This window comes from Nanorana parkeri, unplaced genomic scaffold (assembly GCF_000935625.1).
Source record: "Nanorana parkeri isolate BGI_ZX_2015 unplaced genomic scaffold, ASM93562v1 scaffold321, whole genome shotgun sequence".
NCBI lineage: Eukaryota > Metazoa > Chordata > Amphibia > Anura > Dicroglossidae > Nanorana > Nanorana parkeri.
In genome coordinates this window covers 972,469-989,342 of record NW_017306589.1, presented here as the reverse complement: position 1 = coordinate 989,342, position 16,874 = coordinate 972,469, and the positions used below count along the sequence as shown (strand labels likewise).

Sequence of the window (16,874 nt, the reverse complement as noted above, 5' to 3'; positions counted from 1 at the left end):
TGTAGGTTTCCATATGTCCCCCATTGGTTAATCCTGGATATTTATAGTTAGACAATAACGATTTATACAAGATTAAAAACGCGCGGTAACAGCGGCATAAAACGTGCGCATACAATATGAGGCGATTTCTATTCTGCCACAGACATAGGAAGCGGTCTTTTCATAAGACAGGTTTACTTTAAATGCTCGGCGATGGTCCCGGGTACAATAAATATACATATTTTTTTTTAAAAAGAAAGAAAAGAAAAGAGAAATGTTCTTCTGTAGTTGAGAAGACGGGCAGATTATTTTCGGTTTGCCCGAGCTGTGCCGATCACACATTCGTTCACCTGAAACGAAAAATAAAGTCACATTACTGGTTAAAGTGTACGTCCGGGCATGACCCCCATTTACCCCCCAAATCTCCCTCTTTCCTCTACAGCATGTCCCAGAATTCATTTTATTTAACTCTTTTTTTCCCTTGTAGCAATACACAACTTTATTATTCCTGGAGACATCAAAACCAGGCTTGCTAATTACTGAACTACATCCCCCCCAGAACCATCCTCCCCCACACACACACACAATGTGAGCAGGCACATAGGAGTCAATGCAGCAAAATTGCAGAGCTCAGAAGAAAATTGGAGTGTATGTGGAGAGGAACAGACAGGGGTGAAGTTCTTTAGTCCTGCTGGAATGGCTGACAACACTGCTTGGCATTTTAGAGCACAAAATGCACTGTGGTTTCAACCCAAACAGGAAGTTAGGCACATGCTGGATTTCCATCAGATCATATCTCTATATCCCAATTAGAACAGTTGTAAATTGTAATGTTCACGAGGATGCCCCCCTCCCTCCCCCTTCAAAATAAAACCCCATATCTACAGAAATATCCTGATTACAACAGAGGCTCTGAGGTGACATGTTAAAAGCATAGGCCCCATCTTTAAAAAGTTTGTGTATATATATATATATATATAGCATTTATTAAAATGATTGCATGAAAGCCTGCAGAGCATTGTCACAGGTGCAATACACAGGTTGCTGCATCGTTTACCATCCACAGGTCTGTGCAGAGGTATGGACCATGGGCCAGGAGGAAGTATACAATGGACTAAAATGATGGGCAGGAGGCTGTAAACAATGGACTACAAGCGTGGTGACATCACCACAGTTCTGGCACGACCTGTGAGCCCATCTACCACGGTGGCAGATGGGACTTGTAGCCTTTCCATTCAAGGATCTCTGTGAATGGATGAAGCACAGCCATGCTAAACTCAAACAGGACATCCCAGGGAGAACAGCATGCAATTCAGGTAGGTGGTAGTGTTTTGAGGGTGTAAACATGCACATGCCAGTTTACATCCGATTCCCCATGCTCCTGATAGAACAGAGCAAAAGGGGCCTTAACTGAACTAAGTATCACAATACCCGTCCCAGCGACTAGAAGGCAAACACTGATTGATGACTTTCTTACCTTGCTGGCAAAACGTAAAGAGTTCAGAGATTCTGTAAAGTTTTCCTCCAAAGGAGAAATGTTCACAAACATCAACCTGGAACAGAGGAATAGAATGATAAGCTTCAGCTTTATATCATTATTATACAGGATTTATAGAGCGCCAACAGTTTGCGCAGCGCTTTACAATATAAGGAAGACATTACAATCACAATACAATTCAAGACAAGATGGTAAGGAGGCCCTGCCCCTGAGGGCTTACAATCTAATTGTTAAATGCTAGAAAAGCTACCTGGAATAAAGATTAAATCAAATAAATAAAAAAAACCTACACTTTTGAGTTTCCTCCCAAGCTGTTCTGCAGGAGATAAGTCAGTCTGCTGTTTCTATAAGGTATATGCGAGTCCTGTAAGAAAGTAATGAGAAAGGTCACCCTGGAGTGTAACTCTGAACACATTCTTATTTAAGGGCCCATCCACACTGGTTCCGTTGCGATCAGTTTTTCAGCTGATGCCAACGGAAGAGCACCGAAAAATGAATGGGTGTGGATGGGGCTAGTTCACACCGCTCCGTTCTGGTGCGCTGACCAAAACAAAAACCATGCATCTTTTTTCAGCGCAACGGATCCGGTGTGAACCAGCCCCATTCATTTTCTGGTGCCCTTTTGTTAGCATCCGCTGAAAACTGATTGCAACGCAATGGAACAGAAAGTATTCGAAAGGTACAATTGCAAGTCAACTTGTGATTCCTTGGGTGTGAATGGGCCCCAATTAAAAGAAACTCCAGCTTTTTTTTCTCCATTTTTAAATGAAAAAAAAAATCCTAAAAAGATCTAAAACAAGGTAGATTTTTGTTCAACACTTACCTTCTGTCCAAAGCTACCCTGCCACAGTAAATTTCCACCACCAGATGTTACCAGTCTTTCAGCAGGAACAGGGTGGGAAAACTCTGGCCCTCCAGCTGCTGTAGAACTACAAATCCCATGAGGCATTGCAAGATTCTCACAGCCACGACTACCAGAGACGCATGCATCATGGGATTTGTGGTTTCACCATAGCTGTAGGGCTGGAGTTTGGCCACCCCTGAGGTGGCATGACCCACTTCCATTCAACTCACTTCCCCTGAGCCAAGAGCGCCATGGCCAACCCGCTCCTGTGAGTGCATCATAACGCTAGCCTGGGCTCAGAATACGAATGCACTAAATGGCTCTCATGTCATTCCATGTTGGATGTTCAGTGTATGGGCATGGACTGCCACCTGCTGCAGGAGAAGAGATAGAACCCCTGACATCACCAGATAGGCCAGAAGAAGATCTTAGAAAAATGTCAGTCTCTGTATACACACACACACGCACTTTTTCACGGCCGAGGATTGACTAAAACAAATGTCTGCTTTAATGGCAACGCGTTAAATAAAAGCAGACACTGACATGTACACAGGGCACGCAGATTTAAAGGCCCAATCACAGCAACACTGCATGTACTTACTTTGTTGCACAGAGAGGTGATCACCATGCCCAGGGTGGACAGTGATGTGTTAATGCTTTGCGTTTCCTTTAATCGATCGCCAGTTGATAGTGACCGGTCCAGGCGCTCACTCCCCGCAAGATCAATCAGGCTTAGGACAGCTAGGGAGATAAATGCACGAGTGATTGTCTAACATGGGAAAATGGTTTACACTGAAAAAATAAATCAAGAAGGCCGATAAAAATATTGCTACACCGGGGTGGCAGCAAGGCTAATTTTTTTGTTGGTAATACCCAGAATTCAGCTTCGAGTTTCTCTAGCACTGTACACCAGAGCTCAGACTGGGTGGGGAGTGGGCGAGCGGCGGAGAGAGCAAGCGGGTGGGAAAGAGCGTGCGCGCAGGAGAGGGCCCGCGAGAGAGAATGAATCAGTAAAAGGAGCCAGTTGGTTGTGCTGATCATGTGTCAATAAGGGATATGATGACAGGTGAAGAGACAAGACCTGCAAGTTTAACTGCAACTGAGGAAAATCAGGTCTCCTGGCCTGTCACAGAGGGCTGTATTGTGTGGCTCTGCTGTGTAAATCTGAGAACCGGATGGACAGAAATGCAAATCTTTTTGGCAGGTAAAACATTGCACGATATTCTAATTATTCGAGTTTCACCTGTATATGCATTTCATTTGGGTACAATCTGGCTGGAGTCCAGCTTTAGGTACATTTTGATTCCCAAGGCCAACTCGGTATTCCTAATCTCCGCAGAAACTTACACGATGTATGGACATCTCTCAGCTTGTTTTCGCCCTCAATTTTCAGCTGAAACACACTGTGGCTACGAGACGACCGGTCATTTAGCGCAGTTTTAGCCACAGAGCGATGGGTTTTAGCCGCATGGAGAAGGTCATGTACCTGAGATGAGAAAAATAAATAAAAGAGTTTAGATTTGTGGGAGCTTACAGAATTCTCACGGGCTTCAAAAAAGGCTCATTATGCAAAGTGCCGATCACCAGCACTCGCAGAGTTCCAAGTGTGAATTGTTCGTTCCTCTTTTTGAGTAAAACGGCGCCATCTGTGTTCATTACTGTGAGCACCATGACTCTAAAAGGTCATAACGCTGTGGAGTGCAGGTGGTCTACTACAACACTCATTATGCACCAAACTTATAAAAAAACAAAAACAAACACCAATATTTTCCTAAGTAGGCAATTCATACAATGTTTAAGGTTGAAGTTGATGGACCTTTGATGTTGAAGTTGATGTTTAAGGTTGAAGTTGATGGACCTTTGATGTTGAAGTTGATGTTTAAGGTTGAAGTTGATGGTCTTTATTCAACCTCAAATACTATGCAAGATATTCTATTGCAAATTAAAATGCAAACTAGACAAAACTTTTTTTTTATTTGTAGTTTTAGATAGATCACCTTTGTCCTGATGGAGGTTATCACTGAAAAGGAGTAGATGGGAATCTTCCAATGAGGACACTTTCTGGTGACCCTGTTGACCACCAAGAATTGCCCTCATTTGCTGTTGTGGCTCTTGACAGGAAGTGAAATCACCTCAATGGGAAACAGATGGCAAAAAGAGGCTGACAGGGGTTGTAGTCCTCCCTTACTCAATCCAAAACGAACAGAATTAGCAGCTGCAAAATCAACTGCGTTGCACAGAGGAAACATGAGAGCCTATTGTTGAGCTAAAGTGCGGTCAGATATAAAAGATACAAATTAATTCAGACTTACCTCCTCTACACTAGAGACCTCCACGTAGCGCAGGTTGGTGACGTAGACTTCATTGCTGGTGGTATTCACTTTGCGGATCTCGTACTCATGTTTCTTATCGGGCCGGTTCGCCAGCAGATCTCGGATCGACTCGTTATAGATTTCCAGGAAACTGGCTGTAAATTTGTACTGTGGGAATGTAAAAAGCAGATCGTGAAAAGGTTGAAATAGACACTTAGGTGCCGATCACCTTCACGCACAGCCTGTGACAACTCTCACCTCCCAACCCTTTGTCTTCAGCTCCGCTGCACTGCTGAAAATCTGCCGGATGGCCCGAGGGATCATCCCCATTGTTTCCACAGAGACGTTATCTGGACCCTCCATGGTGTAGGTTTTCCCGCTGCCGGTCTGTCCGTATGCAAATATGCACACTGGATATCCGTCAAGGGCAGACTAATTAGGGGAAAGGATAGAGTAGTCAGCAGATGGAACCGGGGCAAAATATACAATACAGGAGGATGGCAGAGTCTAGATCTACCTGGACCAGCAATGAAATCTCCTCGAACACGGCTGCCTGGCCAGTGGTCGCTGGAAAGATGCAGTCAAAGTTGAAGTCATATTTCACAGACTGGCTCTTTTCTCTGCCAATGTGGGACTGGAAAATATATTTAAAAAAAAGGATATAAATTGAATGCTAGGTTCCTAAAATCATACATTCAGATAACCTATAAAGTTCAGTTAAACATACGTGTGCAGGGTAAAGGAGAACGTTTACAAAAGCCAACTGGCCTTTAAATCGTGGCTTGCCTTCTTTGATATAAAATACACATTGTGTGGAAGTTTCTTTTCTATATTCCCCCATCTCCGAATGCAGACAGGACAATTGTATACTTGTGTTCACACAAAATCCAGCAATCATACCTTCCGCATGAACCCATCCAGTTCCTATTTAGTGTACTCATGCTGTGACCCCCATTCATTCCAGCTTGGAGTGCAGCTATTCCCACAGGAATGAACGGGGCCACGGTGCACAGTTTGAAGAGAAGCTGGCCAGGTCCATATGTATTACAGCTAATGGCAAGTTAAAAACTAAAGCTGCTTACACTGGGAAAAGGGGAGGGAGAGGGGCTGTGGTAAAGGACAACGTTACCAAAGGAAAAACTCTACTCCAGGGAAAAATCTAAGTATGCAGTTAAAACTGACTGTTTAACCTGCAAAAATGATTTGTAATTCTGTTCAGTGTGACTGCCATTGAGACAACACTGCCAGACAGCAGAGCCAGGTCCAGTATCCATCCCACCTTGTGGCTCGGCAAAGATGAAGAGCACATTGATGAGGTCATCCCTCTACTCTCCCTTACTGTAAAGAGGTCACAGTGTTGGAGCTTGTTCAGATGGGCAATTGCAGTGATCTTTGAGATTCATTTTGCTTGCACTTGAGAAGTTTGAGACACTTCCAAGTTCTACATAAAATTCCATTGCAGGGGCATTCGACTTCCTAGGCAGCTTCAAACTACTTGTGCATTCCCATAAACTTCTATGGATTCTGATGCAAACAAAATACTTATCGACTCAGGCCCTTAGACCGATAGCACTCTGCAAAGTGATAGAGCTCCGACTGGCTAGATGTTGACGTGCGATATGCCGACGTGTAGGAAGCGGATTTAAAGAAAGTACATTTGAGATACCAGGAGCAGTAATACGAGCTGGCATAAGGAAGCAAGGAAAAAAGGCAGAAGAAGGTTTTGCAAACATGCTTCCTTTAGCTGGATATATTAATGGAGCGAAGTGTGATGGAGTACTCATATCCTTTAAGTTACAGAACCCCATACATTAATAGAAACAGGAGCCCTTGACATGATATACATTTTGCATTGCATTGTCTCACCTCCTCCACCTTTGTTAAAACAATGGCCTTCTCATCATTAGGAGGGAAGATGAGATTTCCAGCAGGAAGGTTCTTCTCAGTTTGGAGGATGGGCCTCACTCTGCAAAACACACGTATATTGCCCTGTGATGGGGAGAAGAAAAACCAGTCAGGAGATGCACAACATACTATGTAGACCAGTCTTTCACAACCCTGGAAGCCTAGGGTTCCGCCAGAGGTTGCCAACGGTTCCATGAACAGCGACCGCTATGATCTCATAAAAGGTAGCTGCATAATTCTAACACCAATTACACTTGGCAACCAGCGATACCGGACTAGGGGAGCTTCTCCTCCCATTTCTCAGATAAGTGACCAATGTTAACAATGATCAAGTTAGAGGTCTTTAAGGGGCATTCTTTACCGCTCACCACCAACGCAAGGGGGCATTCTTCCCCACTGACCACCAACGCAAGGGGGCATAGACCAACTACAATCATAAAGACCATTCTTTCCACTGATCACCAATGTGAGGGAGACCTTCTCACAATGACCACCTATATGGTTTGGCCTATGTACAGAGTTTTAGCAGGGGTTCCAGGAGACCCGATTATTTTAGGCCGATGTAGAAACTTCTGAAACAAGCAGAATTACTATAGATAGGGACGGGGCTTACCTTTAACTCCTGGATGGTGTTATGTAACCTCCTCCGGTCAGTCTCCAGCGTATGCACTTGCATATCTCTCTCTTCCACGGTACGTTTCAGGGAAGAGATCTCCGCACTCTGATCACTCACAAGTGTTTTCAGTCTGGAGTTCTCCCTTTCCAGACAAATCAGTTTTTGCTAAATGAGTAGAGGAAGAAAAAAAAAAAAAAAAAACAAGGACTGTGACTTGCCTATAGATTATCAATTCCCTTGAAAACCTCCTAATAAAACAAAGTTTCAGATCCTGTAGCTGGCAGCTTATGATGCTATATCCTCACTGGGAATACCACCCCTCTGTTTACATTGTTTCTGCATGTGCAGCTTAGGCACAGTGGTGCTTCATATACATTTTTCCTAGGTAAAAGAATCTTTGCAATTATATCTCATCTGACCCAAGAGCAAGAAGTCAATCAGAAAAATTTAGATTCACAGACTGAGAAAAACAATGAAATTAGTTCCCGATGTGCATTTCTTAATTTATCTTCTTAGTGTTGGTGGCTTAGCAGGATATGAATGACTAAGTTGAAATTCCTCTTTAAAAGGTAAAGTCTATTAAAGCTGAACTTCACAATTAAAAAAAAGAAGAAAACCCCTGCAGTGTCACCATGCCCCCCACCCCCTCCCAACAGCAAGGGTTAAATGCTTGTGAAGTCTAAGGGTAGAAGAATAATTTGTATCCCTTTAATATCTATAATAGACTTCAAGTGCTTATCTCTTTTCTCTCAAGGTTGTGGTCGGGCTTTCACATACAATGTGACTATTGGTCCCTGCATTGTGTGTGATGACGTCAGACCCCCGGCCAGGGGACCTAAGAACAGACGCATCGAGGGACCGGTTGCACAGCATGGAGGAAGATAGACGAAGTGAGGAATAAGTTAAGTATTAGCTGTTAGAAACTGACTGAACTATGAGAAGGAATTACATTCACAATCAAAGCTAGAGAGACGAATGAGGACCTGCTTAACCCCTTCATGACTGAGCTTGTTTTTGGTTTCTGTTCGTAAATGACTGACACACTTTTGACATTTTTGCTGTGTGATTCTTCCACGTCAGTAATATATTTTCTAACAAAGTGCACCCACACATATTATATATTGTTTTTTAGAGGACAGATAGGGCTATATATTTATATCACATATGTGTGTCTAACGCCTCACTTAGGACAAATACGAATTAAAAAAAAAGAGGAAAAAACATTAAAAAAAAAACTTTTTTTCCCAGTTTTGATTTGTAGTATTTTTTTTTTAACAAAACCAGCACAGCTAAAAAAAAAATGCAATACATACATTTGCCCCTTATTTTTAATTTTTTTACACTTTTCACTATTTTTTTTAATTTATTTACACTTTTCACTTTTTTTATACTGACAAATTTTATTTATTTAATTATATCAGGCAGTCATTGTGAATTAATCTCACTATTACTGCTTGATAAATTAATACATTTTTTTTATTATCAGGCTGCTTCAAACTTCAGAACAGCCGATAATAAGTTAGTGACACTGATCCTGCAGCAGTTCAGGATTCAGCTGTCAGTGAATGTTTCAGAAAACTTAAACATTCTACTTTCAAGAATAGATACATTATGTGTCTAATACATAACATTTTGTATCTATTCTTGAAAGTCAAAAGATAAAAAAAAAAAAAGCCAGTATAGCTTGAGAGAGATATCTCTCGATCTATACGAGCTGTCAGAATGCCGGCAAAAGCCGACATGTGTGTCTGCTTTGCTGTGACTCTCAGACACCCGATATTAAGGTATCGGGTGTCTGAAAAAGGTTAACCCTTTCAGTAATGGATCTCTAGATAGTTAGACATCTATTACTGAAAGGTAACCGCTGATTCTCAGCGGTTAGCAGCCTTCTAGTGCAGCAAATAACTCGTCACGTACAGTGTACGTGACGAGTCATTTGGTCCCTTTGTGGCTGGACGTACAGTGTACGTCTCCCGTCACGAAGGGGTTAAAAGGAGAACTATGGGGTCAGTGCTTTTCCCCATAGTTCTCACCAGGGTCACGGGAGGACATAAACTAGCGTCCTCCCGTGACCCAAAGCTCAGTATACCGCAAGCTACAGCTCGCGGTATACTGAGACAGCAGCAGCCGAGACGGATCCCGACATTACTGTCGAGATCCACCCAGCTGCGCGATTGTCAGCTGGCTCTGCCCATCTAGGAGGCAGAGCCAGCTGTACCCGCCCCCTCCCGTTACGACAGTCAGTGCTGGAGGATCGGAGCGGGAATCCCTGCAGGGACCTGTGAGTGACAGTCCCCGCTCTCTGCAGGGAGATGGTCAAGAAGTGAGCGAGCGACGGTATGTGTTCACGCACTGCCTGATCTATCGAGCCGACGCGTGACAGTTTCATTGTCACACGTCGGCTCGAACTATGAGGATGAGTGAAAAATCACTCTCCTAAATAGTTCCTCCATTAAACAGCAACCATCTTCCATAGTTTCCAACACGGACGTACCCCTCCAATACCCTACTAATGAGAGATATCTCTCGATCTATACGAGCTGTCAGAATGCCGGCAAAAGCCGACATGTGTGTCCGCTTTGCTGTGACTCTCAGACACCCGATATTAAGGTATCGGGTGTCTGAAAAAGGTTAACCCTTTCAGTAATGGATCTCTAGATAGTTAGACATCCATTACTGAAAGGTAACCGCTGATTCTCAGCAGTTAGCAGCCTTCTAGTGCAGCAAATAACTCGTCACGTAGTGTACGTGACGAGTCATTTGGTCCCTTTGTGGCTGGACGTACAGTGTACGTCTCCCGTCACGAAGGGGTTAAAAGGAGAACTATGGGGTCAGTGCTTTTCCCCATAGTTCTCACCAGGGTCACGGGAGGACATAAACTAGCGTCCTCCCGTGACCCAAAGCTCAGTATACCGCAAGCTACAGCTCGCGGTATACTGAGACAGCAGCAGCCGAGACGGATCCCGACATTACTGTCGAGATCCACCCAGCTGCGCGATTGTCAGCTGGCTCTGCCCATCTAGGAGGCAGAGCCAGCTGTACCCGCCCCCTCCCGTTACGACAGTCAGTGCTGGAGGATCGGAGCGGGAATCCCTGCAGGGACCTGTGAGTGACAGTCCCCGCTCTCTGCAGGGAGATGGTCAAGAAGTGAGCGAGCGACGGTATGTGTTCACGCACTGCCTGATCTATCGAGCCGACGCGTGACAGTTTCATTGTCACACGTCGGCTCGAACTATGAGGATGAGTGAAAAATCACTCTCCTAAATAGTTCCTCCATTAAACAGCAACCATCTTCCATAGTTTCCAACACGGACGTACCCCTCCAATACCCTACTAATGGTTAATAAAACCACCCACCATAGTGATTGGCCAATGGTAAGGCGCAAGAGATGGGAAAACACAAAGTGTTACTGGAACATAAACGCATCCCAGAAAATGGTTATCTATACACAAAATAGGAAAAGAAAAATAAGAATGTACCTCCTTATCCTTGAGCTGTTCTGCAAGACTGTGACTGGTCTCCCGTAACTCTTGCACAGTCTGTTTCTCATTCGACAGCTCACTTTCCTGTCTCTGGCAAAGGCCAGTCAGTCGCTGAACCTCACTCTCCGAGTTAGTCAGTCTCTGCTGTTGGGACTGCAGCTTAAATTCCGCAGTTCTAAAAATAAATAAAATGAAAGAGAATGATGCGATACATCACCTATTGTCTCCATAATTTCATTTATTTAAAACTCAACAAGCTCTTGTATATAGATGTTAAAGAGATTTAACAAGGGATTCTGCCTCCTACCAGTCTCAGGTCTGCAGTGATAAAAATCACAGGAACATCAAGCATTTGTATTATCAGTAATACTTGCATGGTTTTTCTTTTCCATAAAATATTTTTTTTGGACCTTTGAACTTGCTAGAAAATTTGACTACTTCAAGAAGGTTCAATTTCAGAGTACAGCCCCCTCCCTCCTTACATGGCATAGCCTTCTCGTATTCTGAGAGGGGCAATTGCGGTCTGTGTTGGTCCAGCTCCTCCTCCCCTTACCTTTCTACATTTTTATGTAGCAGCCGCAAAAGGAGTGAAGTGAATACTATAGAGCAGAGATAGGCAACCTTGGTACTCCAGCTGTTGAACTACAAGTCCCATAAGGCATTGTAAGACTGGCAGCCATAGGCATGACAGAGCTGGAGTGCTGAGGATGCCTACCTCTGCTATAGAGTCACATGAATGACAGCTATGAGTATGCCGATAGCATGTTCAAGATTAAGGCACTCAGAATTCATAAGGGAGGCATTAAAAAAAAAAAAACATCAACATGCCTAAAATGCGTTAAATACTTGTCATCTTGAGAAAAGCATGCTAAAATGAATGGTCTACCGAAAAGGTCTCTCTAAATCCTGGTGTCTTTGCTGTTGTCATGTAACAAGCTATTCAGCCAACTGGTGCTCACCAATGACATGCAAGTGTGGATCTATGCAGCTTTCCACTCTCAGCCCAGGATGCGTGATGATGCTCCCATAGAAGGTGGGTCATTGACAGCCAGGGCTCACAGGAAGTGGGTTGAAAGTCACTAGGCAATGCAACCCAGAAAAGGGCTGACGCTGGACAGTGGAACAGGACGCAGGAGTTGTGCTTTACACAGTTCCAGGCCACAAAAAGGAGTTAATTGATTTTTTTTTTTGGGGGGGAAGATGTATGAACTCAGCTGCTGCATTGATAACACACTGGGGGGTGCTTGCTCTGTTTAGAGGAAGGTTTTCTAGCAATCAAGGTAAGATATTCTCAAACATTGCACAGTTCCCCTAAAATTACCTTAGCCGTTCGCTGAGACCAGCATTCTCAATACTCATTGTCTCCACGTGCTTCTGGAGCTGCTCCTTGGTGCTCAGGAGACGAGCGTTCTCTCCGGAGAGGCATTGCACCTTTCCTTTGTAATTAGTCATCTTGTCCTTCATATCGTTCACCTGACCCTTTAAGTCCCAGGCGGCACGCTTCTTTGCGCCTGCTAGCGGAGCCGGGGCTAAACAGTAAATGGGGAATTCGGTATGAATTAGTAAAAGACAAAATCTACTGCGCATTCAACTAATTATACAGAAGCTAAAGAATCTGTGTGACCTAGCACTGGTCTTGCTTTCTCTATAAAGAAAAAGGAACAAAACTTTGTGTGGGTGTGGCAAACTCTGACCATCAGCCAAGGTGAGAACACAGTTGGCTAGACATTGACTTGTACACTTGTTGCACTACTAAGCAGGAAGCACAGCTCGCATACGTACTGAACAGCTATTACTCAGCACATTCTATAGATAGATACAGGATTTATTTTTAAGCATTGAGAATTCAAAGCAAACCTGCACTTCTCCCTTGCAGGGCACAGCAATGTGTGCGCTCTAATGTCATCCGTCCACTAACACATACTTACCTTCACTCCTCCCTGCCCTGTTCAGCTGCAGAAAGTGAGGATAGAAAGCTTTGCATAAACTCTAAATCACTGTGGGCAGAGCTTACACCGGGCAGATATTTCTCTCTCCATCCCAATGCGACAGTGCCCGGCCAATCATCAAGTACCAGCGCTGTCACATGAGGGGAGTGACTCGCATGCTCCTTCGTACCTGGAGATATTGGGTATTTTCTGTGTTCTCTGCAGCTAAACGGAATGGGGGTTAGGGGGAGAGCAGGAAAGGCGAGTATGTGCTAGTGGAAAGGGGGCATTAAATGGGAGTGTCTGGCTTCAATTCTTTAGACCCAGAATAACTGTAATTACGTGTCAGAATTCCTCATCTCTACACTTGTTGATACCAAGCATGAAAGCCAGACAACAATCAGGAGACATCAGCAATAGCACACTATACAAACACCTTCGCAATCTCAGTGTTGCAACATAACATTTTCCAGTGTCTGCATCCTTTTAGGCGAGGATGAACTTTAGAAAAAGAGTTCACCAAATATGCAATTTAATCGCAGGGAATGCTGCCAATTACACTGGCAGCTCTGTGCAGACTTCTAGGGAAAGCAGTGAGCAAATTGCTCAAGAAGGGCGATGTAGTCTGCTGTATAGCTACAGTGCACAAAATGCCTGGAGGCTGCCATTTAGAAATGTAAATTGAAATAGGTAAACTACAAACTGGCTAGTCTAGTATTAAGACACAGACACACACACTTTCCTGTTAAACTCTCAAGGCAAAGCACCTATATAAGGCTATGGCAGAAGAAACCATTTCAGGCATGTGTGTCATGCACTAGTAGTTAATGGCAGCTTCCATATCAGCCTTGTCACACAGGTGTTCTGCATAATTCCATAAGGATGCCCTTTGCACCTGTGTTTAGGCTTACCTGGTGCAGTCACTTTGGGTTTGGTTAGTGGAGCTGTAAAGCAAACAACATTTTGATCAGTTGGCCAGCATATAGATCACATAAAGCGGACTTGCCACCAAACAGACTTTCTTTAGATCAATGACACTATAGCAAGCATCTAAAATTGCTTATACATAGAACCATTTACTTAGCAAACAGAACACAGCAATAAAAACAACACTCGAAATATAACAAAGGTTGTTTGCATTTAATAAAACACCCATCACATCGCTTACCCGTAACATTTGCTCTGTTTCTTGGATTTATTACTGCCAAAGACTGCCGACCTGCAACACCAAATAAAAGATTATACAGTCAAGTAATTTTTTTTGTTTTAATTGGTACAATGTAAATATGAATTTGAGGCTGTTTGTGAAAAATAGAAAAGTTTCCAGTGGAAACCAATATTGGTTTCTAATATTGGAGTCAATAGACCTGGTGGTTGGGAGTTTTTTTTTATTTTTTTAAGGCTTTAAACTAGGGGTGCACCAATAGAGTATTTGGGGCGAGTACTCTTACTTGGCCAAATACTCCCGATGCTTACTCTGATACCGGAACTTGCGGTATCAGGAAGCTGGGCGGCGAGTCATTACCCGCCCCCCAGCCTCCTGATTGGCCAGAAAGCCAGCTCCGTGCTTCCTCGTCACCTGGTGACAAGGGAGCAAGGAGAAGGCTTCCCAGGTAATCAGGAACCTGGGCGGCGAGTCATTACACGCTGCCCGGCTTCCTTAAGACTTCCGGTATCGGTATTCAGTATCGGTGAATACCGGGAAAGAAAATATCGGTACTCTGTACCGAAAAACCGGTATCGGTGCATCCCTAGTTTAAACTATAAGTGTCATAGTTGACATTGTGATCCTATAATTGGGAACCAAAAATTGGGGTTTAGGATCATTAGGAGTGACTGAAACAGCCAGTGACAGCTCAGTTAAAAGTCAGCAGCCACATGCAGTCTTAGCAGGTAGCTGTACAAAAAAAAAGGACATATATTAACATATCCTCAGTCAGCACAGGGCATTGTACTAAAGAATGTTACTATACGGATTCCAGGTAACAAGGAGTTAAATAAGCCAACATGTTTTAAGCTTCCCAAGAACATAATAGAAATGTAATAAGCACATTGTGGATCGTATTCTAAGCAGACGTCAACCTACCGATTACTGGAGGTTTAGGGAAAGCCACTGCAGGAGCCACGCGGGGCCTGGTAGTGGCGATGCTTGCTGCCACCCGGACTTTCGGCAGCTCAGTTTCGGGGGATGAAGCTCTCAGGCGTTTCTGGGGGGACAAAAATATATTTGATTATTTTGCTTTGTCAGCAACTGCAATAAACGAGATATGAGTAAGCAGATGAATAATAGAGAATGCTTGAGCTAGAAGATTCAGTCCCAAGAAGGTCCACACAGCAAGCCTCACCTCTATGTTGGACAAGAATGGTCCATGGGGTGGTCAGTCCGGACCTGGGCTCAAGTACGAATAATCTAATGGCCCAGATCTCCATCAACAAGAATAACTCCTCACGAGTCTAATGGCCCTAATCAGGAGGAGAATCCAAGCTAGGAAGACAATTTGCCCCACTGGGTGAGGATAGACCTCTGGAGGGGCCTTGGTGTCTATAGGTGATGTCTTCTACCCATCAGCCCTAGAACCTAGCGTTAGTAAATGTACTTCTGTGACCCAAATAAGAAGTAAAGCCAGGAAAAGGTTTGTTTAAATGCCTCTAAGAAGGAATAGAACAGAGGTGGGCAACTCCGGCCCTTCGACTACAAGTACCATGAGGTATTCCAAGACTGACCGTTACAGGCATGGTTCTCAGCAATGGAGAATGGCAACCAGCAATAGAAGACTACAGATCCCATCAATCCATGATTATACAGGAATGGAGAATGGCAACCGGCTATAGAGGACTACAGATCCCATCAATCCATGATTATACAGGGCTGGGTGCCGGTCTATCCATGGCTGCGTAGGTTGGTTTCCCGGGCTGCCCAGGTGGGTGTGGGGCTGTGCCGGTCTTGGGAAAGGAGACGTGGGGCCGGACCGTTACTGTCAAAGACAGCTGCCTGAGGTCCCTAGGAAACGCGGGACCTCAGGCAGCCTCTCGTTTAAAAATGTAAAGTGCCAGTACCGGCCTTTAGTATCAGGGCAATTTCATGAGTACAAGTACTTGTGAAAATGCCCAATATTGGCCCCCTGATACAGATACTAGTATCGGTACATCCCTAATTAGAACCCCTGTCCCCATTATGAAGATTAATTCTCTATATTTGTCCCGGTGACCGTTATCACCCAAAGTAAAAGAAAATCCCAAAAATGTTATGTTGTCATCAGAATAGATGGGAAATCTTCCAATGGGGACACCAGTTCTGGCGACCACCAGGGATTCACCTGTCACTTCCTCTTGTAGCTACCAGACAGGAAGTAAAGGGAAATCTCCCCAATGGGACACAGCTGGCAAAAAAAAGCTACCCCCCAATCCATGCCAAGCACGCAGCCCACAAGGGAGAAGAAAAAACAGAAACATGAAACAAACCCCCAGGACCGGCTTTACCCTCGACATCTGCTCCTGGTTCTCGTCGCTCAGCTGCCTCTTCCTGGGTGGGACCGGGAGACGGGACATCCTGAGGGACTGCTGCTGCTGCTTCTTTTCTAATGAAGTCTCCATATTCAGAATCCTTCACGAAAACAAACAAAACATAAGATCCAGACCACAGGGGTCATATCATCCATATGAGTGATGTGTACACGGGCTGCTTTTCCTCTTTACCCACAATGACGGCAAATTCATCAAAACTAGAGCAGACACAATGTGGAGCGGTTGCCCATGGCAACCTGTCAGCTTCTAGCTTTCGTTTTTCAAAGCTTAACAAAACAAACTGAAGAGATGCCGATTGGTTGCTATAGGCAACTGCTCCAGGTTCTGTCTGATTCATTGCGGGGCAATCAAAACTGGAGCAGACAGAATCTGAAGCAGCTGCCCATAGCAACAAAACATCTATCAGTTAAGCTTTGAAAACACAAGCTAGAAGCTGACTGGTTGCCACATTCTATTTGCCTCAGTTTTGATAAACTCCTCCCATTGCGTTCTCAGGCAACAAAAAGCCCATTATCGCTAATTAGCGCAGTTTGTAGCGACGATGCAATCGCTATAGACGATAAGAAACGACTTATTGCAGCTACAGATGGCACTCGTGCTCCCGGCATATAAGCAAATTCCTGCCAGCCGGGAGTTTGTTTACATTTATAAAGTAGAAGTAGATTTGGGAAGCTGACAGGCCGCCCGATCACCTCTACATATGAGAGGAAATCCCTAAAGTCCCCATAAAGAGAACCTGTCACCTGCACTATGCCATCACACAGGGGGGGGGGGGGGGGGGGGG

General features: G+C 44.3%; 1 protein-coding gene across 1 annotated transcript in view; it reads right to left on the bottom strand.

Moving 5' to 3' along the window:
- Positions 1 to 249: 249 nt before the first annotated feature.
- The window catches only part of KIFC1 (kinesin family member C1), a 19,475-nt gene continuing 2,850 nt past the window's right edge, over positions 250 to 16,874 (bottom strand). The window contains exons 2-18 of the mRNA XM_018558124.1: positions 16,028 to 16,169; positions 14,652 to 14,772; positions 13,725 to 13,784; positions 12,558 to 12,582; positions 12,379 to 12,389; positions 11,959 to 12,166; positions 10,635 to 10,812; positions 7,152 to 7,319; positions 6,500 to 6,622; positions 5,151 to 5,267; positions 4,892 to 5,065; positions 4,634 to 4,801; positions 3,669 to 3,807; positions 2,923 to 3,062; positions 1,768 to 1,841; positions 1,457 to 1,532; positions 250 to 329 (exon numbers count right to left, since the gene is read on the bottom strand). Of these exons, the coding sequence (XP_018413626.1) occupies positions 285 to 329; positions 1,457 to 1,532; positions 1,768 to 1,841; positions 2,923 to 3,062; positions 3,669 to 3,807; positions 4,634 to 4,801; positions 4,892 to 5,065; positions 5,151 to 5,267; positions 6,500 to 6,622; positions 7,152 to 7,319; positions 10,635 to 10,812; positions 11,959 to 12,166; positions 12,379 to 12,389; positions 12,558 to 12,582; positions 13,725 to 13,784; positions 14,652 to 14,772; positions 16,028 to 16,159 (1,959 nt within the window). The 5' untranslated portion in view covers positions 16,160 to 16,169 and the 3' untranslated portion in view covers positions 250 to 284. The remainder of the gene's footprint in view (positions 330 to 1,456; positions 1,533 to 1,767; positions 1,842 to 2,922; positions 3,063 to 3,668; positions 3,808 to 4,633; positions 4,802 to 4,891; positions 5,066 to 5,150; positions 5,268 to 6,499; positions 6,623 to 7,151; positions 7,320 to 10,634; positions 10,813 to 11,958; positions 12,167 to 12,378; positions 12,390 to 12,557; positions 12,583 to 13,724; positions 13,785 to 14,651; positions 14,773 to 16,027; positions 16,170 to 16,874) is intronic.